Raw genomic sequence first — 26,703 nt, 5'->3', positions numbered from 1 at the left:
GCCTCGGAATACCTCAAGAGGTAGATTCAGACGCTCTCGGAATAGCGGCATCACACCTATACGATCAGGAAGGATTGTGTCGTCGTCATGAAGACAACAACTACGCTTCTTACATCTTTGTGGACAAGGAAAAAGTCTCCCATTTTCGACTGAACGACATCCTAGACGACAGCCTATTGTCAGGACTGCCTCAGCGTTTACTTGGCAATAGGAAGCCAAGTCGAGAACTACACTTTGGACTCAGATTTCGGGAGAAGTCTGAGTTGACACATCCAACAGTTGCCAACTATCTTGATTCGGACTTTGTAGTGTGTTCAACTTCCATCTACCAAGATGGGCGATCCAGGACCAGGCTCGACACCCGCGACTCGACCCTGTCGGATTGCCAACTGCTCCGGAGCACGTGGCGACCCAGGGTACCAGATGCGGCGCCAGGCCACTTATGGACCTGTCGACTTCATCACTGGCGACTACCTCGCCGAGATGAATCTGGCTGAAAATGCGGAGAAGATGGCAGCGGGTAAGCATGATGGCTGGGAACCGACTGCCTGGGACGGCCTTGAGCAGACACTAGATGTCATCAAGGAGAAAGGAATCCGGATCATTATTAACGGTGGAGCATTGAATCCAAAGGGTTTGGCGAAGAAGGCGCAGAAATTCGCCAATGACCGAGGTCTGGACCTGAAGATCGCCTATGTGTACGGTGATGACTTGGTCGAGGAAGTCAGAACCAGTCTCGAGAAGACAGGTAAACTGCCACAGCACTTGGACGGAGAGAACGACAAAGTCTCGCTGGCAGAACATGCGACAGACTTATTGGACACCAAGGGGAAGCCTATCGTGAGTGCAAATGCATACCTAGGTGCACGAGCCATTGTCAAAGGCCTCGAGCTAGGTGCCGATGTCATTATTTGCGGAAGAGTTGCAGACGCGTCCCCAGTCATCGGAGCAGCTTGGTACTGGCACAAGTGGTCGGATACAGATTACGACCGACTGGCCGGAGCACTAGTGGCAGGGCATCTGATCGAATGTTCGGCCTATGCGACAGGGTCGAATTTCGCGGGCTTCGACGAGTACCCTCTTGAGACTTTTGTGGATCTATCATTCGGGATAGCAGAGATTGCAGATGACGGAACCTCAGTCATCACCAAGCACGACGGGACCAAGGGCCTTGTCAATGAGGACAACATGAAGTGTCAGTTCTTATACGAGCTTCAGGGAGGCACATACCTGAACTCGGATGTCTCTGCCGACACGACAAACATCAAAATCGAGCAAGTCGGCAAGGACAGAGTCAAGCTGTCAAACATTAGAGGATACCCACCTCCTCCAACCACGAAGTTGGCCATCTTTTACCATGGAGGTTACGAGGCACAGATACTTACCAACGCCACCGGGTATGCAACAGCTGAGAAATGGAAACTCTCCGAGATGCAGATGCGGCATGCTCTCAAAGAGAGGGGTCTCATTGATCAGTTCCAGCTTCTGGACTTCCAGATCCTAGGAACTCCACAGGCGAACCCGAGATCGCAGTTCTCCAGCACCACGTACTGCAGACTGTTCATCCAGGCCGACACGGAGGCGGCCATATATGGACTGTTGAAAGTGATGGGCGAAATCGGGATGCAGCATTTCTCGGGCTTCCATCTCTCTCTGGACCTCCGCACTGCACTTCCAAAGTCTTACCTCGCTTTCTACCCGGCTCTGTACCCGCAGAACGATTTGAAAGAGGGCGTGGCCATCCTGGCCGCGGACGGAACAGATGCGCAAACTGCAGACGCCGGCCACCCTCCACGGTATCAGAAACTCGCACCTCGTGAAAATTACGAGACCGCACACCCCGTCGACCTCGCCTCCTTTGGACCCACGCGCAAAGCACGTCTCGGAGATGTGGCCCTCGCCCGCTCAGGAGATAAGGGAGCGAACATCAACTTTGGCATCTTCGTCCGTCGCCCCGAGCACTACCCCTGGCTGCAGACGTTCATGACGCGGGCTCGACTGCAAGAGCTCATGGGTGACGACTGGAGGGACGACTTTTTCATCGAGAGGATGGAGTTCCCACATATCTGGGCCGTGCATTTTGTCATCTATGGACCCTTGGGCCGAGGTGTGAGTAGCTGTCGCTTGTTGGACGCATTGGGCAAGGGGTTTGCGGACTACATTCGGGACAAGGTGGTGGATGTACCGGAAAAGATCTTGGACGAGGCCGCTGCTGTCAAGAAGGAAAGGAGGAGCATGTTGTGAAGGGGGATGAGGGAGAGGGAGCCACTCGTGGCACGGTAGCAGATCTTTTGGGGTACTGCTCTACTCCTTGCAGATAGTGCGTAACATGTCTAGGGAATGATTCCTGTTCTGGTTATCTCCTTCCTTTGACCGGGTCAAACCCCCGATTGTTGTTAGGGGTAGTACCAAGTATTTTGATAGCGTGTCCCAAAATTGCGCATTGATTGCCTAGGTAATTGCTATATCTGTGATTACTAGCCATGTGTGCATGTGCACATGTGTTGAATTCTGCATCACATCTGGACTGCGAGGCTGTGATTGGATTGTTTGCTTATGCAAGCCTGTGACCCACATGATCGGATCATCTCTTTTCCGTGTACAGATTTTCTCTAAGCCGAGGCTCATGAGGCTGTCGCCACATGCACTTCCACTTCCATAATGGATTGATGTCAGTGGCGCTTCGAGAAAGATCTTTTGGTCTCTTATCGTATTTCGTATTTTCCACGTCTAACTTTGTCATGCCATGCGCATCTTGGGTACCACAGAAACCCCTTGGCACCGAGACTTGGCCGATCACAGGCAGCGCAAGCTGAAACCAGATCAGCCCTTGAAAGGCTTCGCCTGCTGCCTGGCTTTTTGTATCCCCCTTGAAAGATGAAAGCTTTTCGGCACGATTCTTCCGAGGTGCGCGATATGAAAGGACGGCGCCGAAAGGCATGTCGTTTTGGGGCCCGATGTCCGATCTTTGCCAATTTACCAACGGCAACGCCGATGTTGTCCAGCGCAGATTCTTCTCGATACGGCCTTATCAGGTTGGACACTGGCACGGCGCTGCTGGTCCAAGATTTGACTGTGGAGTTTGGATAGAAGGTTTGAAGTTGCATTCCACCACTCAGACCGTCTTCGGATCTGGCCTCCCTTGGATAGTGCCCGAGCGTGATGCAATCGTGTCTCATGGCCTCTCTAGACGATTCGATCTTTTCCAGATACAAGTACACAAAACTGCCCCTGTCGCCCTCAATGGGAACTACATGCACGTTTTGCTCATCCAAGGACGCCATTCTCCTCTACGACACGCATGATGGCTGAGAAACACGACTACGAGGATCAAACACCTCAGACTCTGTCCTTGTTCCGCCTCGTCGCTGATCAAGCCCGAGTCACCGACGAAGTACTCCATTTTCCATATCCCGGATCAGGCACCACAGAAGATCCCTATCTCGTTAGCTACATACCCAATGATCCGGGCAACCCGTTCAACTGGTCGCAAGGCAGGCGATGGATCGTCAGCTTGATCGTGGCGACCGAAGTGCTAGCGACGGCTTTTGCGTCGAGTGCGTTTAGTGGTACGTTTCACAACATCCGGATTGTATCGACGCGGCCGTTGAATTCCTCTTGCTAATTGCCCCGGTAGGAACTCTACGTGAGCTCATGGTCGATCTGGGCGCTAGCACAGAACTGATTACCGCCGGTATATCGCTCTTCGTACTAGGTTTCGCTGTCGGACCGCTGTTATGGGCACCGCTGTCGGAGCTTTATGGGAGGCAGATAATTTACATCATCACCTTCGGCGGCTTCACGGCCTTCTGTGCTGGCTGTGCCGGCGCCAATGACATCGCAACCCTTCTGGTGCTGCGATTCTTCGCCGGGGCTTTTGGGTCGTCGCCATTCACTAACGCTGGCGGTGTCATTGCAGACGTCTTCCCAGCGTCGCAGAGGGGGCTGGCCATGGGTATCTTTGCGCTGGCACCCTCGATGGGGCCGACGCTGGGCCCGTTCTGCTCGGGATTTCTGGCCGAGAACCAAGGATGGCGATGGGTGATGGGCATGCTGGCCATTTTCGCCGGCGTCATGTGGATTCTGGGTACTGTCTTCGTGCCCGAAACGTACGCGCCCGTCATCCTCCGCAAGAGAGTCGCCAAGTTGTCCAAAATGACCGGCAAGGTGTACATGCTCGAGTCGGACAAAGGGAAAGGAGCGCCATCACTAAAATCTCTGTTGCCCACCGCACTCATTCGACCATGGATCCTGCTATTCATGGAACCGATTGTGCTGTTACTGTCGCTCTACATTGCCATCATCTATGGTATGTTTTTACACAGAGTATCCGCTTTTGTGGGTCGAACCCGCGCTGACAATAATATTCCTAGGAACTCTGTATCTCCTGTTCGGTGCCTACCCGATTGTTTTTCAACAGAACCGCGGGTGGTCCGAGGGCATTGGCGGGCTCCCGTTCCTGGGCGTCGCTGTCGGCATGATCTTGGGCATCGTCTTCGCCGGCTGGACGAACAAATGGTACACCGACGAGGCCGAGAAACACGGAGGTGTCGCCCCGGCCGAAGCTCGACTGCCACCCGCCATGTACGGAGCTGTGGCCATTCCCATTGGGCTGTTCTGGTTCGCCTGGACCAACTACACGTCCATCCACTGGATCTCGCCCGTCATGGCCGGCGTGCCCTTCGGCTACGGTTTTACGGTCATCTTCCTGGCCGTGACCAACTACCTCATCGACGCGTACACCATCTTCGCCGCGTCCGTGTTGGCCGCGAATACTGTTTTACGATCCCTCTTCGGCGCCGCCTTCCCCCTCTTCACGCCCGACATGTTCGACGCCCTGGGTATCCACTGGGCGAGCTCGATCCCGGCCTTCCTCGCCCTGGCGTGCGTGCCGTTCCCCTTCATCTTCCGCAAGTACGGCGCCCAGATCCGCAGCCGCTGCGTGTACGCCGCGCAGGCCGAGGCCATCATGGCCGAACTCCGCGCAAAGGCCGCTTCGCGCGCCGACAACGCCGTGGTCGAGTCCGGCGACAAATCGCCCCGCCGCTCGAGCGAGTTCGCCACCGACACCGAGTCCGAAGGTGCGGCAGAACCGAAATTCGAACCCATCCGGACCAGAAAGTCGTTCGCGTCCGAGACGGGTGCCGCGGCGTCCATGACGAGAATCAGGTCTCGCACAGGCAGTATCAGCGAGGCGGCCAACTACAACTTCAGCCCCTACGACATCGACAGAGTGCACACGACGACGTCCATCACCGGTCTCGACCTGACGCGCACGCGGACGAATAAGTCGAGTCGTTCTGCCGGCAGGCAATGACACTTTCTCTAACGGAGTTTGTGGGGACAAGAGGAGTATATTTGATCGGGTTTTTTTCTGCGGACGTCGATATTTAATTATTACACACATGCATATATACATGCATAGCGAGCGCTCGAGTCACAGAGGCTCTACGACTATACGACCACGTAACAAGAAAGAATACTGGGCCTCATCTGGGCCTATATATATAACATGCACCTAATATACACATGACATACACATGATATACATATATAATGTATGTAGTAGTAGGTAATACCTGTGATTCCACATACAAGGTCCTGACTTCACAGTGCCTGCCTGCCTACTCGATGCATCGATTCTCCAAAGGATATCTTTCACTCGAGAAAGAGAAGATGGCGCGGGAGCATTGACATTCAGGCAGAACAAGTCGGGTCTCCATCATAGAATCTTCAACAAGTTTACGCAGGACCTCACACTCAAAGAATATGACATCGGCTGTCACGCGTAGCTCTCTGCAATCCTCTAGTGACATTTTGTCGATACAGTTGACACAGTCTCGGTATGCCCTCTTCGCACCGAGTTCTTATATCATGTGGTCAGCGTTCCTCTCGAAGTCCTGAAGCTGGATATGTGGAGCCGAGATTTTTTTCGGTAGAGGAGCTGGTATTCATCGATCGGACAGGTGAACGGACTCGCGGGCTGAGAGCCTCAACTGAAACTGCAAATGCAGTGGCTCATCGCTCGCTGTGTGTTGCTCCTGGCCATGCAGTTTAAACCGTATCGGTCCGGCCGACCAAGGCATCTCCAATCAAACGGTGAGATTTCTATTCCGGTAGAGTCACATTGGGGCGCAACCCAACACCGACAGCACCAAGAAGGCAGAAGAGAGTTCTTCAGCTCATATCGTCAGACAGGTGTCCAGACTCTCATTCAGCATGGTCAACGTCGCCCGGTACTGATGCCATATCTGACGTCTCGACTCGACTGCCTCGGCAGTATTCGCATTCTTGATCCTGCAAGTGCGAAAGCGCGAACGCGTCAGCATCTCGTCTCATATCCCCCTCCTCAGAGCCTCGAACCTCAATTGGAGATATATTCTCTCGGGGACACATACAGCTGTTTGTCCAGACCCTTGATCTTCCAGAACTGGAGGTGCAACAGGTTCTTCAAGATCCTGTGCTCGAATCCGTTGTACTTTCTTGCATTCTCCAGAAATTTCAGCGTGTTCTGCACGCGACGCAGGTTGAAGTTTGCGGGCGACGAGGTGCGGAACGAGGCGCGCAGAATGTCGCGGATCTCGTAGCGGGCGGGCCGGGCGTGTTTCACCGCGCGAAGGGAGGTCCGGTAGAGGTGGCGGTAGGCGTGGAGGATGGTCTGTTTCGGGATGGGCTTGATCATCGAGGAGGAGGGGGAGTGTGCTCTCGCGCAGCATGTACTTTGCACAGGAAGAATGCAGAGATGTCGGAATCGGAGAGCAATGCAGATCGACGTCAAGAGTGGCCTGTTTCCTCTTTTTGAAGAATAGTGCCGCCGCCCCAGATGATATTAGCTCAAACCAATTAGATAATAGAGATGGGTTCCCACTAATGCTCGGCCTTAAAATGGCTAGTGCGAGGTGATGGACTATGTGGAGTCGATTTGGACATTGAAAGGCAGTTTCACCTTCCTTCCATAACCAGACGCCTTGCAATTGTCCCCTTAGTCTTACCTCTGCTGCTCTGCCCATACGTACTGATGATTCTCAGGGTTTCCACTTTTCCCTCGAAGCAGGGTTATGCTCTTGCAATCCCCACCTTTTCTCTGGTATCCACCCATCCAATACTTGTCGTCTCCATTATTACGAGCAAGCTGAAAGCTTCTCCCCACTTACAATGACCATGCACATACCTCGCAAGGTTCTTTCTTGGTCGAGGACCTGGAATGCTCCATGCTTGGAAGGCGGCACGATCGATACCTTGCGGACGCCATTGGCTAGTCATAAAGTGAGAGTCAAGACTCTACGTGACGCGGCTGAAGAATGACCGTGACTCGGACCTTGGATTGATTGCATGCAGTGTTGAAACGCGATTGACCAAGTCCTTGAGCATGGCTCACATATTCCAGGGCTAGACGTTATCCATTGTCCATGTGATATTGGACAAGCTGTGCAAATCATGTGGCGCGGCTGAAACCACGTCGAGATCACGATCGACTCGACCGCTTCCGTGCGTGGGCATTGCCGATCATGCAACAATGATGGAGCAAGTGGGGGAAGTCCCGTGTGACTGCAGCCGGAAGCGGATGAGAGTCACTCGATCCAGGCACATGAGTACCGCATATCACACATATCACAGTGCCAGGGTCTTGTTCTGTGGCGCAACCTGAGGTAGGCCATGGGATTTTCGAAACCCCTTGTGCAGAAACAATGCCCCTCGGACACACAACCATCGAGAAAAGCGGGACTTGAAGTGTGGTGTAGCTGAGAGGTATCACAAGAGCATCAACATCAAAATTGGCTCCACTTGGTTGCTTCCTCACATGGCTGTTAGAAAAACACTTTTGTGGATTAACAGAGCAATATCGCAAGTCTGTTGCAGCAATCTTCAGCTGTTTCTGCGCTATGGCACCCACAAAAAGTTTGACGAATCATGGCTGACGCACCGTCTGTCCGGGGAGACGGGAGTTGATGCCCTCATCTTTGGCTCTTTTGCCAGAAAACTTGAAGTAACATCCAGGTACTCCCAGCCAGCTAACTAATCCAGAAGAATGAGTTGTATGGGCAATTTCTCAAGTCCATCTCGCCGTCGTGTACAATCTGACCACCGGACACGCACCACATGTGTCTTCAATGTGCCGGCTCGAGCCTCGACCCTGAAAACCGCTTTCAGCACGGCTTGTGGCTCAGCTGAACTGCGGACATGTACAAGTACTGAACCAGGCTATTGGCTGCTTCCGCTTCTTCCTGTAGCGGTGTGTTGTTGGCACTCATCACAGCTCCCTTTCCTTAGTCATTGGCCCTGTGCTCTGTCAACAGGGACCTCGGAGTGTTGATGTCAACATCTTCTAGCACTCATGGTGTCCCTGATTTTCAGTGAGCTGCCATTCTCGGAGGGCGCTGGTCTAGACCCCACAAGAGCTCCAGAAGCAGATCGCTGCTCGGTCATGGCTAGCTGAGCGTCAGAATATCTCGACCCTTGTCTTTGTCCCGCGAGCCGTGGCTGGCGCAGTGCGGCCTGGACTTGCTCCCTTACAGACAGGTCTGCCTCAAAGTTGGTAAGGATATGTTGTTGTTGACGTCTTGCGCGGATCATCTGTCTTCATCATCTGGCTTCAAAGAAACGATAACCCACGCCAGGAACATGGCAGGGTCTGGATATTATTTGCTCAGGGCATACTGCACAATGCAGCCTCAGCTGAGATGCACGGCACCACGGGAAAGGTGATGGTGAGCTGCAATACGAATGTGGTCGTTTATATAAATCCGTGCGGCAAAGATGGTTTTCGTGGTCCAAGAATCACCCAACTACGCAGACTGAATCCTTATTCACTCACAACTCAATCCCAGTTCCAAACCCTATCTAGCAAAAGCAACCAGTAAGCCTGTCCTCCCCATCCAATAGTACAACGCAACACGCGAAGATTTCTAACACTACCATCCTCGCGCAGTGCCTTCGCCTTCCCCCGAGACGACCTTCAACGACGTCGAGATGGAAAACAGCATCATCCCACAATCCGTCATGATGTTCAACCCGTCCGGGTACGGGCTGAATATCGGACAGACCGACGTCGTGAACAATCTGGTCGTCGACTCGATCGGGCTGCTGAACCTGCCCCCGAACATGGCTGGCCCGTACTTGCCCGAGGACAGCTCGACGATTTCAGACGTGTACGGCATGTGGCTCGGTGAGGCTGATCCTTATCTTCCTGGAACGTGGTTTCGTTGGTCGGTCGGGTGATTCGGTCAGACGAAGAACTAATTCTCTTTTGTGATCTGTAGGTCCGGCACCAGACGAAGGCGGATTCAGCATCGAATTCAGTGTCGTGGGCCCGTACCCGCCGGCCGAAGGCGTTCGGTCGGGAGAGGCTGCGAGGGCGAGCACCACCACCGCCACCACCACCGAACCTGACGCGAGCATGGCACCGCCAAAATCCGTCAAATGGTCGCGGGTCAAGTTTGCCGCGCTGTCCCTCGACGAGCTCAAGTGTGCCGAGAGACAGCTCAAGGAGGCCCAGGACCGCTGGAAAGATAACCACCAGGTGAGTTTCGCACCATGTTATCGTGGGGATGAAGTTCCCCATTTTTTTTTTTTTTTGACAGCCATCAACAATTTGTTAATCATCCCCGCTGGCGCGTTGGCGTGTGGATAATAGGCTCTGGAGTTGCTGGATGCGTGGCTCAAGGAGGTCGCGGACGCGAAGAAGAAGTATGAGCTCGAGGGGCAGGGAGGCCAGGGCTCTAGCTAAGTGACCTCGATACTCTGGTTTGGATGAGAAGAGCTATGGATCTTCTCGTAGGTATAGGCCGCGAGGCGTTGGATTGGTAGTATAACACTTTCCGTCTGGGGGTAATAAATCTGCATTGAACGAGCCCTTTCTTTCTTTCTTTCGTTCGTTCGTTCGTTCCTCTCTTTTCATGATAATAGACCTCCCACTATCCGAGCATCTGTCTGCCTCAATCTTGAGACCTAAACCTTCTGCTCAACACTAAAATTCACTTCCGAGACATCACTCCCACTCCCTCTCTCTTCTTCGACCGCCCGACCCTCTTCGACGCCGCCAGCAACTCCGGCCAAGCTCTCGAACGGCAGGCGCCTCTCCTCCCGCGCGTACGACCCCCCCACGAACGACAGCGCAAAGTACACGACGCTGCTGACGGTGCAGGTGTAGAACCAGCTGAAGGCGTACAGGTGGGTCCAGCCCGCGCCGTGGACGACTTGGGCGTTGAACGTCTGGGCGAAGCCGGGGAGCTGTGTCACAAAAGGTCAGCATGTACATACATATGTATTGTGACACAGGATCATAGATAATGTAGATATCGATGCGGTGCAGGATGCATCGACGGAGCCGTGAACCCGCTGTAACGGGGATAATGAGAGGGTATCCAGACGGAACGACGGGTTGTACACATATCGTTGAAACACTCACCATAAAAACCACCGAACCCAACCACGTCACGACGGGCCGCCAGGCCACGCCGTGGAAATACCAGTACCGGCCCTTGGCGCGGTACAGCTCCGGCACAAAGACGTTGCCCCTCCGCACGACCAGGTAGTCCGTCAGGGCCATACCCAAAAACGGGCCGAGGAAGATGCTGTAGCCGTTGAGGAACTTGAGGAAGGCGGTCGCGGTGGCCAGGATCTGCCAGGGGCAGATGCACACGCCCAGGATGTAGCAGAGCCACATGCCGCGTTTGATGTTGAGCCACCGGGGGAAGAGGGACATGAAGTCGGCGCCAAAGGGGATCACGTTGGCGCCCAGCTCGGTCAGCGCGTTGCCGAAGATGAAGGCCAGGTTGATGATGGCGATGCCGGCCCGGCGCGAGTGGCTGAACTGGTGGTCTAGCATGTCGTGGTTGAGGTCCCATCTGTACCATGCATGACACATAACGACATATCAGCTTATGGCGATTCATAATTTCACGAGAAGGAATCTTCTTTTTTTTTTCTTGGAAGGAAAAAAAATTGCAATGGCTGTGTTCAAGGCAAGGGACTCACGGATTCCAGTCAATGTTGCCCCACGCATTGTAGATGTTCTGGGTGGCGTAGATGCCCATGGCCGCGCAGACGGTGCTGGCCACGGGGAACATGACGAGCTGCGACCACACCGGGGCCATCTTGCTGCGAGCGTAGCGTGCAATGTCCGGCTGGTTTACCATGAGCGTGGTCGTTTTGGCCAGTCCAGAGTTGACGGCCGAAAGCTGTGCTGCTCGGTCAACAAACCGGTGATCTTTGTCAATGCTATACAGACGGGGCTGTTCTTACCAATGCCCACGACAGCGCTGCTCCGTGCTTGCGTTCAACGTCGTAAAGTTCCTTGTGTGCGTGTCCTCGTCCGGTCACCATGCAGAAAGCGAAAAGGCCTGAGGTGTCACGAACGGATCAGCAAGGCTGCCATTTTCCCCCTTGGAGCTTTCGAGGTGACGCACCGATGATGACGGCGGGAAGAACAATCATTTGAACTTCATACGCTCGTCGGAGTTTGGGGATGGGGACATTGAGCGTCCAGCATGTCATGGCCCAGTAGACAAGCATTCCTAAAGACAACATCAGTAGAGTCCTTTTCGCCCACATATCCCGTAGGAGATGTTTTCACATACCGATGAGTTGCTGCACGGTGATGTTCGAGCTCTTGGGGATGTGGTTGGGCATGTTCCAATAACTGTTGCCAAAGATACACCGCAGCACCACGGCGGTGAAGTATCCGCCCTGCGCGATGGTGACGCCGGCCCAGACGAGCGCACAAAGCGCCCGGATCAAGACGGGGAAGTAGGCGCCCCGAAGACCCCAGACCAGGCGCGTCTCGACGGGGAAGCCGAAGTGGTAGACGGCGGCGGCGCGCGAATGCATCACGATACCCAGGGACCCGAAGCAGAAGCCCAGGAACAGACAGCCCAGCGCTTGACCTGGCGTCAGTCCGATGGCCAGCAATGCAGCCCCGAGGTACCAGCAGCCCGGCGAGAAGCCGTATGACCACCAGAAGGCGGCGTAGTCGTACCAGCTCCACGTCTGGTGGCTCTTGGGGCTGACGTCTAGGTCCTCGTTGATCCACCGGTTGCGAGAGACGGCGGTGTTGCTGGTGGCATCGGGTTTGGTCTCGACGTACTTGACAAAAGCCGGCCAGCTGCTGAAGGCATGTCGGAAGTCGTGGAACTGACGGCGGACATTGTCTCGGAATTGGTTAAGAGGCTTCATTTTGACGACGAGAACATGCCACCTTGACACATGGATGCCACATGAGACTTCCTGGTGGATACCGACCGATGTGTTATATACATGAGAACATACTCCAGCTATACACGCTGTGACACTCATTAAATGCTCTTATCGCATTGGCCGAGTGTGAACGTGTATACCAAGCCAGGAATACGCCTGTCTGCATCCACGGTCTTATCATGCTGGTCAGTGAAAGATGTGGTGGTGAGATAGATGATTCTCAGATATACGAGGGTATGTATCTGGCCATGTTATCTGACGACGGGAAACTCCAGGCAGAGCCTCGGCCGAGTTGATGCTTGATACAGATGGACTCGTATAGCAAGGAGCCTCGTCTACTGTGAATCTCTGGTGGCCAATAGCGTGAGTGGTATTTGACGAGGTTGACCAAGAGAGAAGACAGGAACCAATCAGCAAACTCCCTTTGATTACGATGCGTAGGTGGGAAGGACATCGGCCGAGCATCGACAGTGACGGATGTGACAATGTGACTGCGTAACAACAGAGTTTTGAAGCCTAAATTCAACTCTCGCCTTCAGCTGAGGCTGGGCGCTGATAGTGGACGATGCTCTTCATCAGTTCTGACAAAGACAATACCACGCATATCAAGCCACTCAAGGTCTGTCTTCTCTCATCAAAGCGCATTCTCTCCTTCATACGCAGACCACGTTGATAACACCCTCGAGATGGGGTCGTTGGGAGGACAGTCCAAGTTGCCACCCATCCTCGACTTCTCAGGTAGGTTGCCAGCATCTCCACAGTATTGCGAGGCAGAAGACTGACGACGATGACGACGATAGCCTTTCGTAGTAAAGACGCAGCGTTGAGGGCCGAATTCTTACAAGAGCTGGGACAAGCCTGTCGAGACAAGGGCTTCTTCCAACTCACCAACCACGGCGTATCAGCCGAACTCCAACAAAGCATCTTCGCCGCCGCCAAACAGCTGTTCGACCTGCCGCTGGAAGAAAAGTTACAGGCGAGACTGACGCCCTCAACCAAAGGGCGAGGCTACGAGACGATAGGAGACCAGATGCTGGAGCCCGGTGCGGCCCCGGACACCAAAGAGGCCATTTACCTGGGCGAAGACCTCCCCGCCGACCACCCGCGCGTGCTGCAGGGCGAATATGGGTGTGGCTCCAACATCTTCCCGCCGTCGCTGGGGCCGGGGTGGCACGAGACCTGCATGGAGTACTTTTACGCCATGACGGCGCTGGCGCAAGAGGTCATGCGCGCGCTGGCCTGCGCCCTCGACATCCCCGAGGACTATTTTGACCGGTTCACCGAGTCGGCGCCCACGGCGACGCTGCGCCTGGTCCACTACCCGCCGACGCCGCGGACGGTGTCGGACCACGAAGAGAACAACAAGGCGCGCGGGTGCGGCGCACACCGCGACTTTGGCTGCGTCACGCTCCTCCTGCAAGACCAGGTCGGCGGGCTGCAGGTCCAGGACGAGGAGACGGGCGAGTTCCTCGCCGTCGACCCCTGCCCCGGCGCCTACGTCGTCAACCTGGGCAACCTGATGGCCCGCTGGACCAACCACCACTACACCTCCAACACGCACCGGGTCATGAACTTTTCGCCCGCGGACCGCTACTCGATCCCCTTCTTCTTCAGCGGCAACGCCACGTACACGCTCGAGACCATCCCGGGCCTGGAGCAGCGGCCGCCATCGGCACTGACGAGGAAATTTGGGCCCGTCATCCCCCCCGAGCCGTACGGGCCCGTCTCCGTCACGGACTTTCTTCGCGATCAGTTCGTGCAGTCGTATAAGCGTGCCAGCGACTACAGACCAGAGAGCCCGAAGACGGTCAACGCCACGACATAGGCTAGACTATAATCTGTAACGCATATCTGTCTTGCCTTGGGGTCCTGGAATGAAGGGGATGTTAAGGTTGGTTTGCGTTTGGATGCTTTCCGTCATTCATACCGAACCGCCGTGCTCGGGTTCTCGTGAGAATATAGCGCCGAGTTTTTAAACAGGAGTGAAAGTGAGGTATAGGAATCAGCTTAACGGTGTTACGACGTGCACATGTTCATTTACCAACGCTTGGTAGGTACCAGGTATGAAAGAGAAACGGTTCGGAGTCGTTGATTACTCAATATAAAGGGTCTTGTAAGATCAATATGAGAACTAAACACTTGAAAGGATAATCTCTCCTGGTCTACCATGACGATCAGAAAATCCAGCTTCTGTATCCAAAACTATAAACTATACACACACAGCCACATACATGTCTGAAGACCAAGACTTGTTGTCTCTCTCAAGTTCACACGTTCGCTCCCTCGCTCTCAACAGTCGACAGGAATCGGCACGGGCCCGACAGGACCTCTGCTCGCGCCAATGTTGGCCTGGTGCATCGACCGCGGACCGTACTTGATCGGGTAGTCGACGGCGGTATGGAACATGCCGTAGTTGTCCCACATGACGATGTCGCCCTCCTGGACCTCCGGGAGCCAGATGTACTCGGGCCGCAGGACGCGCGACTGGATCTTGTGCAGAAACTCGCGGATCTCCTCGACCCGGTCGATGACCGTGGGCGGGGAGTCGCTTGAAGATCGGAGAAAGAGTTTCCGCGCCCCCAGGCCGTGCACTTGGAACGCCTTCTCCCCTGTCACGGGGTTGATCCAGACGAAGGGGTACTTATTTGTTTTCGTCACACGTTAGTTGGTGTCACTCTGTCTGAGGGAGTGGTGCTCTAAGGCGGAGTGGAGCGACCAGGGGGGGAGGGGGATAGATGGGGTACAAAAGGTCGAAGAAACTTTCTTTTACCTTCTTGACATCCCTCTCGTTATATTCGCCGAGTTCCTCAATCGTGTGCTCCTTGCCCTCGGACTTCAGGCCCAACCCCGTGGAGGGCGCCTTGCAGTTCTCCACCCACATGTACGGGTACGGCGCGTACTCGACCCAGCTGTGGTCGGCCACCTGCTTTTCGTCGTCGCTGAGCATGTCGTACAGTTGGGACGTGCTGAAGAACGCAGTCAGCCCGGGCGGCGACTGCATGCTGAGTCCAGACCCGTCGTCCCACCGGATCGTCACGTCCGGCCCGGAGGGGAGTCTGACAGCTCTGAGGGTCGTGAACCATGCGGGATCACGAGCGTACAGCGGCGCGTCAATGTGCCATCTCTGGAAGCGCGTGAAGCCTTGTTCGAAATCCTCGTCCGCGGGTGGGTTGGCGTGGAAGTCGTTTGAGAGTCCTTTGACCGTGAGATTCTTGAGTCCATAGTGATCCTCGCCTGGATTAAATTCGGCTCAGTTAGCTTCGGAGGCTGAAAGAGTCGAACCGTCTCTCTCTCTCTCTCTCTCGCTCGCTCTCTAATATTTACCTTGATATCCCTTTCCAACAAGACGCACGTTCTCCGCCCCCGGAATCCCATAGACGTCCCGCGCTTTGGACAGCATGCCACCTTTCTTCTGGAACGTCTCCAGATTGCCGTGGCTGTGGAGCTGAGGAGCCTCGGGGTCGAAGCGCGTGACAAGCTCCCAATGTTTTTCGGGGGTGAGGTCCTTCTGGCCCCTGACGACGATGACCTTGTGCGTCCAAATCGTCTCTTTGAGCAGCTTGACGTCGTTATCTTTACGATATCAGCTGCACGTTCACTACTGTCAAATGTCGAATCAGCACGGACTCGTTCGTACCAGAGATATCGTTGAGATCTAGTCCTTCGACGACGGCGCCGAAGTTGAACTTCTGGTCCTTGCGCTTGACGATTGGTAGAACCTGGAACGAGGGCTCGGGAGTGAGCGCCGCTGGCGACATCGTGCCTCTTTTTCTGTTCGTCGAGTTGGCAAGTATGGGAATGATCAGTGATCACTGTTCAACGCCTCTCTCAGCTTGGACTTTGGCGACGACAGTTTATGAATTCCGACAGTCATTGTCGACATTCGAGTATTGTACAAGTATCAATAGGCTATGTCCGATGGTCTCGCATGAGTGGCTAATCGAGAGTCTGCTATTCGTAGTGACTGGTATCTGGGTCCTCGGCCGAGCTTTGGTACGAGGGTAGTTCTCAAGGTGCGCTGTTATCGCAGCTGTTCGGCCTTGGTTGCTGATTCGCCCGAAGAGCACATCAGTCGCATCGGCAGACTTCGTACTAGCACTCGACCAGTCAGCAGTCAATGCTATACTGTCCAGAGTGGGTGGCGTGTGTGGATGTGCGTCGGAACCTGGCGACGAATCGTGTCAACGGTATTTGTTTATCAACGTCGCCCTTATCAGCTGGACGATTCGTCAAGAACTTGGTCTACTGACCTGCATGTAGATACCTAGACCCTCCTCAGTCCAGTCCCGCTATGACCTTTGACGACCCGAGCACAATGCTGTCGGCTCACCTACGAGTCCAATGTCCGCCGCACCTCGGAGGAGACTGGCCTGTCGCCCATGCACCCGGCGCAAGGTCAAGTGTGACAAACAGATCCCATGCCAGAATTGTGTGAGGAGACGGACTCTAGCAGAATGTGAACGCGACGATCCCGACCATGAGCAAGTACATGGGCGCAGCAGCATAACCAGTATTGGGTCCCAGCCCGATGCGGCATCCGCTGTTGGTGCTCTTCGTGCTCGAGTCGCTGAACTCGAGGCTGCCTTGCAAGAGAGAACTACAGAGGCCAATGTGGCACAATCTCCGACAACACCAGCAACAGAGCAGGCCGAGGGCAGGGATGGGGCACAGCCGAGGTCGTCGTCGCCCAGTCAGGGGTCAGACATTGAAGATGCCGTCACCGTTCTGGAGTTCCTGGCCTGGGGCCGCATGAAGGATCCCGACAATGCGATGCTGTCGCCCGAAGCGCTCCGGGTGTCTGAGCACGACGACGGTGGCATTGGCGTCAGTCCGGCCGAGGAGCTCGACTGCGCCCTCGACTCGGGCGTACATCTCGTGTCGTGGTTGCAGATCCTACTCCCGTCCCGACGCCAGGTGTACCAGCTGGTCGACTACCACAGCGACTGTATGCTGTGGTTCCATGGCTCGTACTTTGTGCCGACCTTCTCCCAGGAACTCGCCGCCTTCTACACCGACCACGGCGGGAAATTCGACTCCCAAGGACTCACGCTGCAATGGGTGGCCCTGCTGTTCTCGATCATGGCTGGGACAATCACCTCGGCCCCGGCGCACGAGGCGAGGAAATGGGGATTCGACGAGAGCGAGGCACGGCTGTTGTCTCAGAAATGGTACAAGGCGGTGGTTGTCGCGTTGAACGCCGCCAACTACAGCGCTCATCATTCCTTACACGCCGTCCAGGCCATCACAACCCTGACCAACACCGCACACATGCTGGGCCACTCGAACGCTCAATCCGTCATGCTGGCGTCTGCCGTCCGCATCGCACAGAGTCTTGGTCTGCACAGACTGGACGACGACGCTCCTGGCGGCGCCGTCGAGCTGGAAACAGGCCGGCGCGTGTGGCAGGAACTGTGTACGCAGGACTGGTTCAGCACGGCATTCTCCGAGTCGTACTCGATCAACCCGCTGCACTCGACGTCTCTCCCGCCGCAAAACTGCGACGACGACTTGAACGTCCTGGACGAGTCCGAGCCCACCGTCACCAGCTTCTGTCGATTCCTGTCCAAGATCGCGGCCATCATGCCGGCGCTACAGGACGCCATGGCCCTGTCCAACACACTCTACACCAAGCACGAGGCCGTTCTGGTGCACGACAAAAAGATGCGGTCCCTGGCCACGGGACGGCCCTCGTTCCTCGCAAACACGGCCGTTGACACCACGTGGCCGTGCTACATTCCCTGGGCGCGCCGAGCCATTGCGATGAGTTCTGCGCACAAGATTATCATGATTCACAGGTACGTCTCACCCGCCTTCTCTCTCTCTTTCTGTCTGTCTGTCTGTGTGTCACTCGCACCAAACACCTGACAAGAGACGTTTCGCACGTATAGGAAACTTCTCGGTCTGAGTTTCACCAACCCCGTCTTCGGATTCACGCGCCGAACCTGCCTGGCGGCCTCCAAGACGATCCTGAAGGAGTACCTGGCCAGCAGCCGGGACGAGTCCAGCCCGATGCTCTGGACGCACCAGGCCTTTGCCGTCGCCGCCTGCATCGTCATCTGCTTCGACACCCTGCACTCGCCGTACCCGGCGCAGGACGAATCCCAACTCATCGACCAGACCCTCGAGCACCTGCAGCTGTGCCAGCAAAAGAGCATGATCGCCGCGCGGGGCGTCAAGGTCCTCAACGCCCTGCGCAGGCAGATCGAGGACCGGGCCGCCGTCGCCGCCGTCGCCGTCGTCGAGAGTAGTCGAAAGAGAGCGGTTGTGTCTAGTGACGCCCTCATCGGGGACAGCAGGACTCGGAGAAAACGCCGACGAGGGTTCGACGCGGCAGAGTTTGCCCGGTCGTTCTCCGATGGGCGGGATCGTCCTCAGCAGACCCCGAGTCAGGGCCGTGCGGAGCGTCAGAGTCAAAGTTCTGCGGCAGAGACGGACCTTATGATGCAGCAGCAGCAGCAGCAGCAGCATCAGACAGGGGAAGATCTGGCTCAGGCTCAAAGCCTCGGCGTGGACGAACCGCTGACTGTGCCTGCGGATATGAATTGGTTGTGGAATATGCCTCTATCGGACGAGGATGGTACGCAAACATTTGACAACTTGATGTCTTTTGCAAATCAAGGTCGTGCATTCTAGCTAGCGTCGAGAGGTACCAACCATCAAGTCAAAGGAGATTTTCGCGGCCAACCAGGGTTTTTTCTTCTGGATATCATGGTACGACCCTTCAGATTTGGCCTCTCCCAGAAAGGATATTATGACTCTATAGTAGCGAGTTTCCATTCGACATCGCATCACTAATGACGCCAGTGCGGAACTGATTCTTCCTGGAACAAGGACGTACAATGCTTCCTCCCACTCATTTGACATCCACCATGCCCAAAATGCTACTCTGACGGGTGGTCTGATGCTGCAATGTTGCACTGATGCATGATTCTTGGTCCGTACGACTCAGGGAACTCGGTCTTTTAATGCCCATGTCAGCGGATTGCCAAAGCAGCACAGGCTCTGCAGTCAACTTACAATGCTGTGCCACAATGCCCGGTTGTACCAAAGAACCACATCTTGCTCTTGGTGGGGATGGGCATAGATGTTTTCAGGCGAGATTGCTGGCCGCATGATTCTACCACCTTGTTAGCCAAATATATCTCACAGTGGCAGCGAGATATTGCCATGGGAAAAAAACAGACTTGTGCATGAATTCCCTCACTTCCTTCAGATCATCGACAATTCTTTCTTCTCCATCAGCACTGCTTTTGAGATACAACTTGACCGCGCCTTGTCCGTGCACCTGCAACGACTTTTCACCGGTCTTCGGATTCGTCCACACCATCGGATAGATGCAGATCTTGCTCTCGTCGATGGGTGGGAGCTTCTCGCGTGGCAGCTCAAGCCCCTCGGTTTCTAGAATATGGCCAAGTCTGGCGCTATGGGCAGTCGACATCCATTTGAAGGCGTGGGGCGCATACTCGATCCGAGAATGGAACGCGAGCTGTCGTGTCTCTTCGTCGAGGAGTTGCAGAGCTCTGGATCCGGCAACATAGGCAGTGGCTCCAGGCGGAATCTTCATCTCCGTCCCGGTCCCGTCGTCCCAGCGGACAGTGACATCCGGACCCTTTGGAGTTCTGACTGCCAACAAACAGCCTACCCGTGGAGGTGGGATGTTGTACAAGGATCCATCCCAATGCCACTGGTAGAACCTGCTGGCTCCTTTCTCGCGTTCTTCTTTGGGAATGTGAGGCGGAAGATGGAATTCCCGATGATCGATACCCTTGACTTTGAACCCAGGAGGAAACTGATAATGATCCTTGGGAACTTCGCCTCGTCCCAATATATGCACTTGTGGTTGAACCGGGATGGCAGGTCTGCTCTGAATGCCGTAGATGTTGACGCCATTGTGCGACGTCAGAAACGGATCGGCGCCATGCGCAAAGCCGCCTGTCGTCTCGTCCGGGTCAAAATTCGCAGTCAGCAGGTATTGTTGTTCCGGCTTGAGCATCTCCGGCTGTTCTTTGAAAATCAGCACTTTGTGCTTGTACAACGCCCCAGAGATCAAGTCGAAATCCGCATCAGTGAGCTTGTTCAAATCTATTCCGTATACCTCAGCTCCGAAGTCCACTTTGCTTTCAGCCGGATGGCTGACAGGGACAATCCGCCCATGTGTCTTTTCGGCGTGTGGGAGCGTGATATCCGACGCCCTAGTTGCAACGAGCCTTGCCTTGACACCTTCCGGGGCAATCACTTCGGTGAGAGCTTCGACAACCATTGCGGCAGAGATTTAATGCTGTTGTTGGGAGACAAGGTGCTGCGTTGCTGCAATTGCGCTTCAACGAGAATCCCTTTTCAATCATCGAATTCCGCTCGAAAACTAGAAGCGCCGAACCCTAACCAACCATAAATGACTCCACCCATCGGCCACTGTCCATCGGCCGAGTGTATTGCTGAAGGTGTGGGCGCAAAGTGCTTGTGAAAAGATTGGATCGACTCTATCACCAGTATCGTCTTCGGCCGGGGTTCAAAGTGGATCTCGGCCGAAGTCAAGTCCACCAATTTGGTTATGGGTGTCGCAGGCTGGATGAGTCCTGGTGTCAGTGAGTCAACATACATGTGGCGTTTGGATGCTGCTGTTGGTTTAGAACGGGCACATCTCACGACCCCAAGAATCACAAAGATGCAGCCGCATGAGTCGAGAAGACACCTCACACTGAACGGTACCGACGTCCACTATATTTCATCCGGCAACACGGAAGGGCCTCTCACTGTCTTGTTGCATGGACTGGGAGGCTCAACAGAGACATTCCGAGACCTAATTCCCTTCATACCACCAGATTATCACATCATCAGCATCGACATCGAAGGATTTGGAAAGACACCCTTGCACCCAGGAAAGCCTCTTTCATTCGAGCGATATGTCTCCGACCTACACGATCTCATCACACATATTCAGGAACATTCTTCAACCTCGACAGCAGGAACGGGCAATGGTATCAAACACAACAATAGCAAGGAGCCAGTCTGTCTCGTTGGTCATTCTCTCGGCGGTATCATCAGCTTACATTATGCTGCCCAATACCCGTCCGAGGTGGCAGGACTTTTACTTCTGGGAGCAGGTCGTTCCGTGAGAGGAATCCCACCGGCGCAGCAGCGCATGCGAGATCTTGCGAAAACAGCGCGGGAAAAGGGTATCCAGGAGGTTGCGCAGATCGCAGTCAAGTCGAATTTTCCAGCGGATCGCGTCAACGACCGATCGCACGAGCTGCAGGTGTATGACGCAGTGGCCTCTTGCTCTGCCGAAGCGTATGCAGCTACGGCAGAGTTAGTCGCCAGCGACGACCACTGTGACCCCGACTACAGCCTGATCAAGTGTCCAGCTGTGTTTGTGGCTGGTGACAAGGACATGATCAGCCCACCACAGAGGTCGAAGGACATTAGTAGTTTGGTCGGAGGCGCATCGGAGATTGTGTTAGTCAAAAGCGGTCATCAGATGATCTTGCAGGATATTGAGGGTGTCACAAAGGCCTTCAACAAGTTGCTTGCAATGGTATGAGTCGCGAGGAGGAAAGGGAAGTTGTTGAAGTGGTCGAACTGGACGCGTGACATTACGGTGAATCGAGAGTGTGGTTGAGGCCAAATGATTCTCCGTAGCAAGTTCTAGCCATTGCCAGGATCACATGTTAGCTAACCGCTTCCATTGGTCACTCTAAGTGGCTCGTTTTACTAAAGCGGCGGCACTGACCACGCAAACTCGACGTGGCGTGTTGACGTGTCAGCATTTGGCTGTCACGCTGCTTGTGAGGCGGTAACCAAGCGCCCGCCAAGCCCTTTGAAAGTCGGACTGCGAACCTCTCAGCTTTTGAAATACCAGTGCAGGTCGCCTTCCTCATTCATCTCTCTGCCTTCCCTCCCATACATCACGTCCACCTCCCAGTTCCCGCATCTGTCGAGGCTCACACACTCGTTGATTCTCCATGCCAAAGTTGCCGGACATTCCATTTCGCCCTTTGGACAAGTTCGATCTCACGCAGAGTTCCTGCGCCTGAAGACCTGTGGCGCCTTTCCGTCAGACCGCGTTTGAGCAGCTGACCGCTTGCCCAAGTCTGTGGTGAAGACTGTAGCAACTATCGCCTAAAACAACGTCGCACGAGCCAAGAAACTGCTCGCTCGACATTCTCCCGTCTTCTGTCAACTGATTGCAGTCTGTTAGAGTCCTCGTCCCCTGTTCTCCTATGTTGCGAGCCCAATTGTTCGGTTTTCCCCTGTAGGTTGAGAGTTGAGATGGCAAGAGTGAAGCAGAAGGTGGCCAAAAAGGGTGCTGCTGGTGCCTCAACCCGAGGTAGCCAGGTAGCAAAGCAGAAGAGACACAAGGTTGCAATTGGAGGGAATCCCCAAGAGAAGAAACTGCCCACAGTGGTAAGAGCAGAAAAGTTTCGTCGAGGCCATATTGCCAGTGCTTATAACCGGGATAAGATATCATTCCAAGAGCGTCCCCCGCCTGGATACACTTTCATCCCCGCCGGAAACCCTGAGCTCACCAGCGCGTTGAAAGAGTTCGCTCGCCGTGGCGACCACAAGATCTACGCCGTGACGGTAAGCCAGTATTTTTTTTGAGAGGAATGTACGAGCGTGTTTCACTGACGTTCAAGGTCACCCCACATGCTGCGCGTCATGAATTGTCGAGGGAGGTACATCGTGTTGGCTTCCATTTCCCTACAAGAGTTGTCGACCAAGTTTGTGCTCACTACGGCATCCGCCTGAATAATGAAGGAAAGGTCGTCGACGAGTCGAACGACGAATCCTTTTTCAGCAAAGTGTATCGCAACACGGACGGTCAACGCCCAGTAGAAGAGAAGGATCAGATCACCATCAACACTGATGCCAAACAGACCATCAAAGATTTGTTCCCCAACATCCCCAACAATGATTTGTACCAGATTATTAAGACTGCATTTCAGCTGGGCGATCACAGGGTCGGTACCGCAAACGAACTTCCACTTGTCCGAAGAGCCCAGCTATCCGTGGTTGCCCATATCCGGCATAACTACACCCAATATGACAAGTTGCTGAGGCAGATGCCATACAATGAGGCTCGTCATATGGTGGAAAAGGAGACACTCGTCAAGCTGGTTGAGTGGCGTGGGGGTGAAGACACTACTCTCGAGAACACCACAGGCGCCGCAGATGATCTTCTCAAAGAGGTCATTGTCATCTCTGACGAGGAGGCATCTGAGAGCGACTCGGACAGCGTCGAACCTTTAGACCAACACCGTGTTCAGGTGGAAGAACTCCCAAGCACTTCCTATGGTCCTGGCCCTGGTCGCGCCATTTCGCCTTTGCCACAATCACAGCCTGAACGCATCTTGGACTATCCACCCGCAGTTCGCAGCTACAGACCGTCTAACGCAGAAATTGCTCGGCGGAATCAAAGCAGATATGCCATTTGGGAACAAGCTAAGCGAGACTATCACTCCAACGTCGCTCAGGGACCAGTCGCTGTTCTTGAGAGGATTTATGAGCCTGAGCCGGCTCCAGTACCGCGCATGCTTGTGCCTCTTGACCCTCCCACGCACTTACCTGCCCAGGTATTTCACACCCAAGCTCCTCCGGCAAGCATAGCAAGAGCGGATTACGAGGTAAGAGGAATTCCGGAGATGCTCTCTAAACATTGTCTGTCGACAGGCAGCCACGATAGCTGCTCACTGACTGTCTAACAGCCACCAATTCGAAGTCGTCAACCAAGTCCACCGACATACATCCGAGACGCAGATGGTGTGTTGTATGAACGTATCGACACTAGGTCCCGAGCAAATCATGCAGACACCCCACCACACTTTCACAAATACCCGGCACCAACAATGGCAGGAGCGCAAGTTAGAACCCGCCCTTCTTCACCTCAAGACTTCACCCGACGGGAGTCGCGCAACATAGATTTCGAGAGAGGTGATGGTACGGTACTACCATCGATCGAAGGACCCGATGGATCGTATATGTCTCCTCGCTTGCGACGAAACCCATTTGAAACGCATACTGAGCCTCGTGAGACTAACGCAGGACGGGAAGTTGGGCGCACGGCGAGGAATACTACCTATATTGACCTAACGCACAGCTCCAGCCAAACGCCTAAGAGACGTCGGTTGGACGAGGTGCAACTAGTCCAAGAACGCCACGTGACCAGACGAGAGTCTCCTGGCAGGCTTGTTGACCGTCACTATATGCCTCCTCAGCCAGTGGCTGCCCATTCTGAAGTCCGCACGGCTGATTATGGTGAGCATCGATCAAGCCCACGTCTGCCACCGGGAATTTCTACCCGGGAAGCTGCTTATGCTGATCGTCACTCCCTTTACGATGCTCATGATTCTTCACATTCTGTTGTACGTCTGTATGAACCCTTACCTGCCACTCATGAGCTTCGCGAGACGACCACGATGCAGCGCCAATATCATTCGCAAAACTACGCGGCCTCTAGCCACAATGAGTTTGAGTCGATCCGACCCACTCGGGATCTGGGAAACCGACCATTGCTTCCGTTAGGTCAAGTCTACGAGCCTATTGGCGAGTCTCGCACATATGACAGCAGGATTGCTAGGGAGCCGGAGAGGCTTGTCCGTGAACAATATGTGCAACCTATCGTGCAAGAGCCTCGTGTACGGTACATTTACCCTGATGGATCGAATGGTCGTGAACCTCTACAACCTTTGCCTCCACAGCGTTTACCCGAGTATGACCGCCAAACAGCGGCTCTGCATTCGTATGCACGCTGAAGCGGTAAACTTGAGCGTCATCTGTCCGGATCCCTTGAAGACATACATCGCAGAGATTCCGGGACGACGGTAAGACTTCAAGGCAGAAACTTGCTTGAGCATACATTCCCGGCATATTTTCTACTGACAGCGCTGATACATGGAACAGGTATTTTCACAACGCGACGCTATGCAACCAGCATCTCCCACATCTTCACCTATTCGACCTTCTGTAGACCAATCTCTACTCTGGTCACGGCTACTTTGCTTCACCAGTATCAAAATTATTGTTTGCTACGATTCCTGCATCGCAAATGGGTGGGTAATGTCTGCATGTTTTAAGACTGCGGCGTACTTCTATGTCGACTATCGAATGTGGACTACCAATGGATTACGACCGGATACTGTTATCTTGTCCTTGTAATGTTATGCTTGATCAAGATACCCAGCTTTTCGATCACGCTAGATCATGATCGGAGGCTTGCAAGATGGAGTTTGGGAGGCACACTCGGTCTTCTTGTGCACAGCTGTGAAATGACAGCAGGGTATTGATCTTGGGGTTTCTCCTTCTAAGGATCGATATATGCTGAGACCTGGATGCGCAAGTTGTCAAACTGCCGCGCGTCATCAGATAGGGCTGGGTGTAAGGGATACTCAATGACAGAAACTTCAAAGTTCAAGTGTTGTGTGTGCACTGTAGTTGTTCTATTGCTTGCTCTGCGAAAGGATCGAATATCATTCCCACAGCCGCCCATATCTCCATTGAAGCGGCTTATCACAAAACCCAGATGATACAGCGTCCTCACTGCTCGGCTGCGATAACCCGTCAATATGACCTGGCATCCCGTTTCCGTCCTCCCAGTTCGCCAGCGCCGAGTCCCCCCCACCAGCGCACACTGCCTTTTTTTGTTGGTGTAAGTGGTTGCTTTGGGAGACATGCCCTTCATTTCAGGTCCTTTTGTGGGATCTCACACGGACATGGTGATGCCGTCGGCCTCGCCCGAGTTGACCGTCTTGCCGGTCTTCTTGATCTTCTCGAGCACGGTCTCGTACGAGACGGAGTCTTCGGTGGTGACGTCGGCGGTCTGCGTGTCCAGCGACACCTTGTAGTCCTTGACACCTGTACATACAGGGAGGATAGAAGTGTACGTTAGTCTCGCGATTGGCGTCTGGCTTGGAGAGGGAAAGACAATGGAGGGCAAGGATGGGCGCAGCTTGGAGACAACTTTTGGATATGCAAATGGCGTTTGCTAGACTCACCGTCCAGTTTCTTGAGCACGCGCTCGACGGCGCCGGAGCAACCCCCGCAGGTCATGGTCACGTTGAATTTGTAGTGGTGTTCAGACATGGTGTCTCGCTCGGATTGCGCGATGGGTCAGTGAAGGTGTGTAGGGAAGGTGGTTGGTGTCGCGAGGATATGTTGAACTCGTTTGAGAATTGAGAGGTGTGTATCTATGTACGCGAGAGAGCAAGGTGTCAAAGAGGATAGGGGATGGTGCTGGTGTCTTTATATGTTACAGCAGTCGGTTCGTTGTGAAGGGAGGGGTTGGGTGAGGTGAGGCCGAAAACACCACCAGGAACGGTAAGTGGTGAGGCTGAGGTATTTATGCGGGTTATTATCTACTGGGTGGTTCACAAGGATATGAGATTTCAGCTCAGCTCTCGCCGTGACAGGAACAATCAATTCAGGGTTCAAAACAAGAGAAAGGAAATCAAACAAAAGGGGAGTGTTTTACGCTTGGAAAGGTCGTGTGAAACATGTCCCTTAAACACATCT

General features: G+C 54.3%; 11 protein-coding genes across 11 annotated transcripts; 7 read left to right on the top strand and 4 right to left on the bottom strand.

Moving 5' to 3' along the window:
* Positions 1–333: 333 nt before the first annotated feature.
* AYO21_08757 (hypothetical protein) lies at positions 334–2,244 on the top strand (the record flags this gene model as incomplete). The annotated part of the gene is made up of 1 exon (XM_022658700.1): positions 334–2,244. One exon carries the CDS (start codon positions 334–336, stop codon positions 2,242–2,244), a length of 1,911 nt encoding a protein of 636 aa, XP_022508958.1.
* A 1,060-nt stretch (positions 2,245–3,304) lies between these two features.
* On the top strand, positions 3,305–5,317 carry AYO21_08756 (hypothetical protein; the record flags this gene model as incomplete). The annotated part of the gene is made up of 3 exons (XM_022658699.1): positions 3,305–3,569; positions 3,638–4,309; positions 4,374–5,317. The coding sequence occupies 3 exons, from the start codon at positions 3,305–3,307 to the stop codon at positions 5,315–5,317; spliced, it is 1,881 nt and encodes a 626-aa protein (XP_022508957.1).
* Positions 5,318–6,182: 865 nt separating this feature from the next.
* AYO21_08755 (hypothetical protein) lies at positions 6,183–6,682 on the bottom strand (the record flags this gene model as incomplete). The annotated part of the gene is made up of 2 exons (XM_022658698.1): positions 6,183–6,297; positions 6,399–6,682. The coding sequence occupies 2 exons, from the start codon at positions 6,680–6,682 to the stop codon at positions 6,183–6,185; spliced, it is 399 nt and encodes a 132-aa protein (XP_022508956.1).
* A 2,288-nt stretch (positions 6,683–8,970) lies between these two features.
* AYO21_08754 (hypothetical protein) lies at positions 8,971–9,727 on the top strand (the record flags this gene model as incomplete). Its single annotated transcript, XM_022658697.1, has 3 exons — positions 8,971–9,166; positions 9,261–9,520; positions 9,635–9,727. The coding sequence occupies 3 exons, from the start codon at positions 8,971–8,973 to the stop codon at positions 9,725–9,727; spliced, it is 549 nt and encodes a 182-aa protein (XP_022508955.1).
* A 221-nt stretch (positions 9,728–9,948) lies between these two features.
* AYO21_08753 (hypothetical protein) lies at positions 9,949–12,174 on the bottom strand (the record flags this gene model as incomplete). The annotated part of the gene is made up of 6 exons (XM_022658696.1): positions 9,949–10,230; positions 10,409–10,847; positions 10,978–11,180; positions 11,245–11,342; positions 11,409–11,516; positions 11,580–12,174. The coding sequence occupies 6 exons, from the start codon at positions 12,172–12,174 to the stop codon at positions 9,949–9,951; spliced, it is 1,725 nt and encodes a 574-aa protein (XP_022508954.1).
* Positions 12,175–12,881: 707 nt separating this feature from the next.
* On the top strand, positions 12,882–14,020 carry AYO21_08752 (hypothetical protein; the record flags this gene model as incomplete). Its single annotated transcript, XM_022658695.1, has 2 exons — positions 12,882–12,933; positions 12,996–14,020. 2 exons carry the CDS (start codon positions 12,882–12,884, stop codon positions 14,018–14,020), a joined length of 1,077 nt encoding a protein of 358 aa, XP_022508953.1.
* Positions 14,021–14,484: 464 nt separating this feature from the next.
* On the bottom strand, positions 14,485–15,953 carry AYO21_08751 (hypothetical protein; the record flags this gene model as incomplete). Its single annotated transcript, XM_022658694.1, has 4 exons — positions 14,485–14,835; positions 14,966–15,429; positions 15,520–15,768; positions 15,833–15,953. 4 exons carry the CDS (start codon positions 15,951–15,953, stop codon positions 14,485–14,487), a joined length of 1,185 nt encoding a protein of 394 aa, XP_022508952.1.
* Positions 15,954–16,536: 583 nt separating this feature from the next.
* AYO21_08750 (hypothetical protein) lies at positions 16,537–18,828 on the top strand (the record flags this gene model as incomplete). The annotated part of the gene is made up of 2 exons (XM_022658693.1): positions 16,537–17,990; positions 18,084–18,828. 2 exons carry the CDS (start codon positions 16,537–16,539, stop codon positions 18,826–18,828), a joined length of 2,199 nt encoding a protein of 732 aa, XP_022508951.1.
* Positions 18,829–19,076: 248 nt separating this feature from the next.
* AYO21_08749 (hypothetical protein) lies at positions 19,077–20,455 on the bottom strand (the record flags this gene model as incomplete). Its single annotated transcript, XM_022658692.1, has 3 exons — positions 19,077–19,154; positions 19,213–19,312; positions 19,380–20,455. The coding sequence occupies 3 exons, from the start codon at positions 20,453–20,455 to the stop codon at positions 19,077–19,079; spliced, it is 1,254 nt and encodes a 417-aa protein (XP_022508950.1).
* Positions 20,456–20,860: 405 nt separating this feature from the next.
* On the top strand, positions 20,861–21,736 carry AYO21_08748 (hypothetical protein; the record flags this gene model as incomplete). The annotated part of the gene is made up of 1 exon (XM_022658691.1): positions 20,861–21,736. One exon carries the CDS (start codon positions 20,861–20,863, stop codon positions 21,734–21,736), a length of 876 nt encoding a protein of 291 aa, XP_022508949.1.
* Positions 21,737–22,464: 728 nt separating this feature from the next.
* AYO21_08747 (hypothetical protein) lies at positions 22,465–24,947 on the top strand (the record flags this gene model as incomplete). The annotated part of the gene is made up of 3 exons (XM_022658690.1): positions 22,465–22,776; positions 22,833–23,819; positions 23,901–24,947. 3 exons carry the CDS (start codon positions 22,465–22,467, stop codon positions 24,945–24,947), a joined length of 2,346 nt encoding a protein of 781 aa, XP_022508948.1.
* Between the last annotated feature and the right edge of the window lie 1,756 nt (positions 24,948–26,703).

The sequence above is a fragment of the Fonsecaea monophora genome (assembly GCF_001642475.1).
Source record: "Fonsecaea monophora strain CBS 269.37 chromosome Unknown Scaff79, whole genome shotgun sequence".
NCBI classification, from domain to species: Eukaryota; Fungi; Ascomycota; class Eurotiomycetes; order Chaetothyriales; family Herpotrichiellaceae; genus Fonsecaea; species Fonsecaea monophora.
The sequence above is the reverse complement of the archived record's forward strand: the minus strand, read 5'-3'. Positions and strand labels throughout refer to the sequence as shown.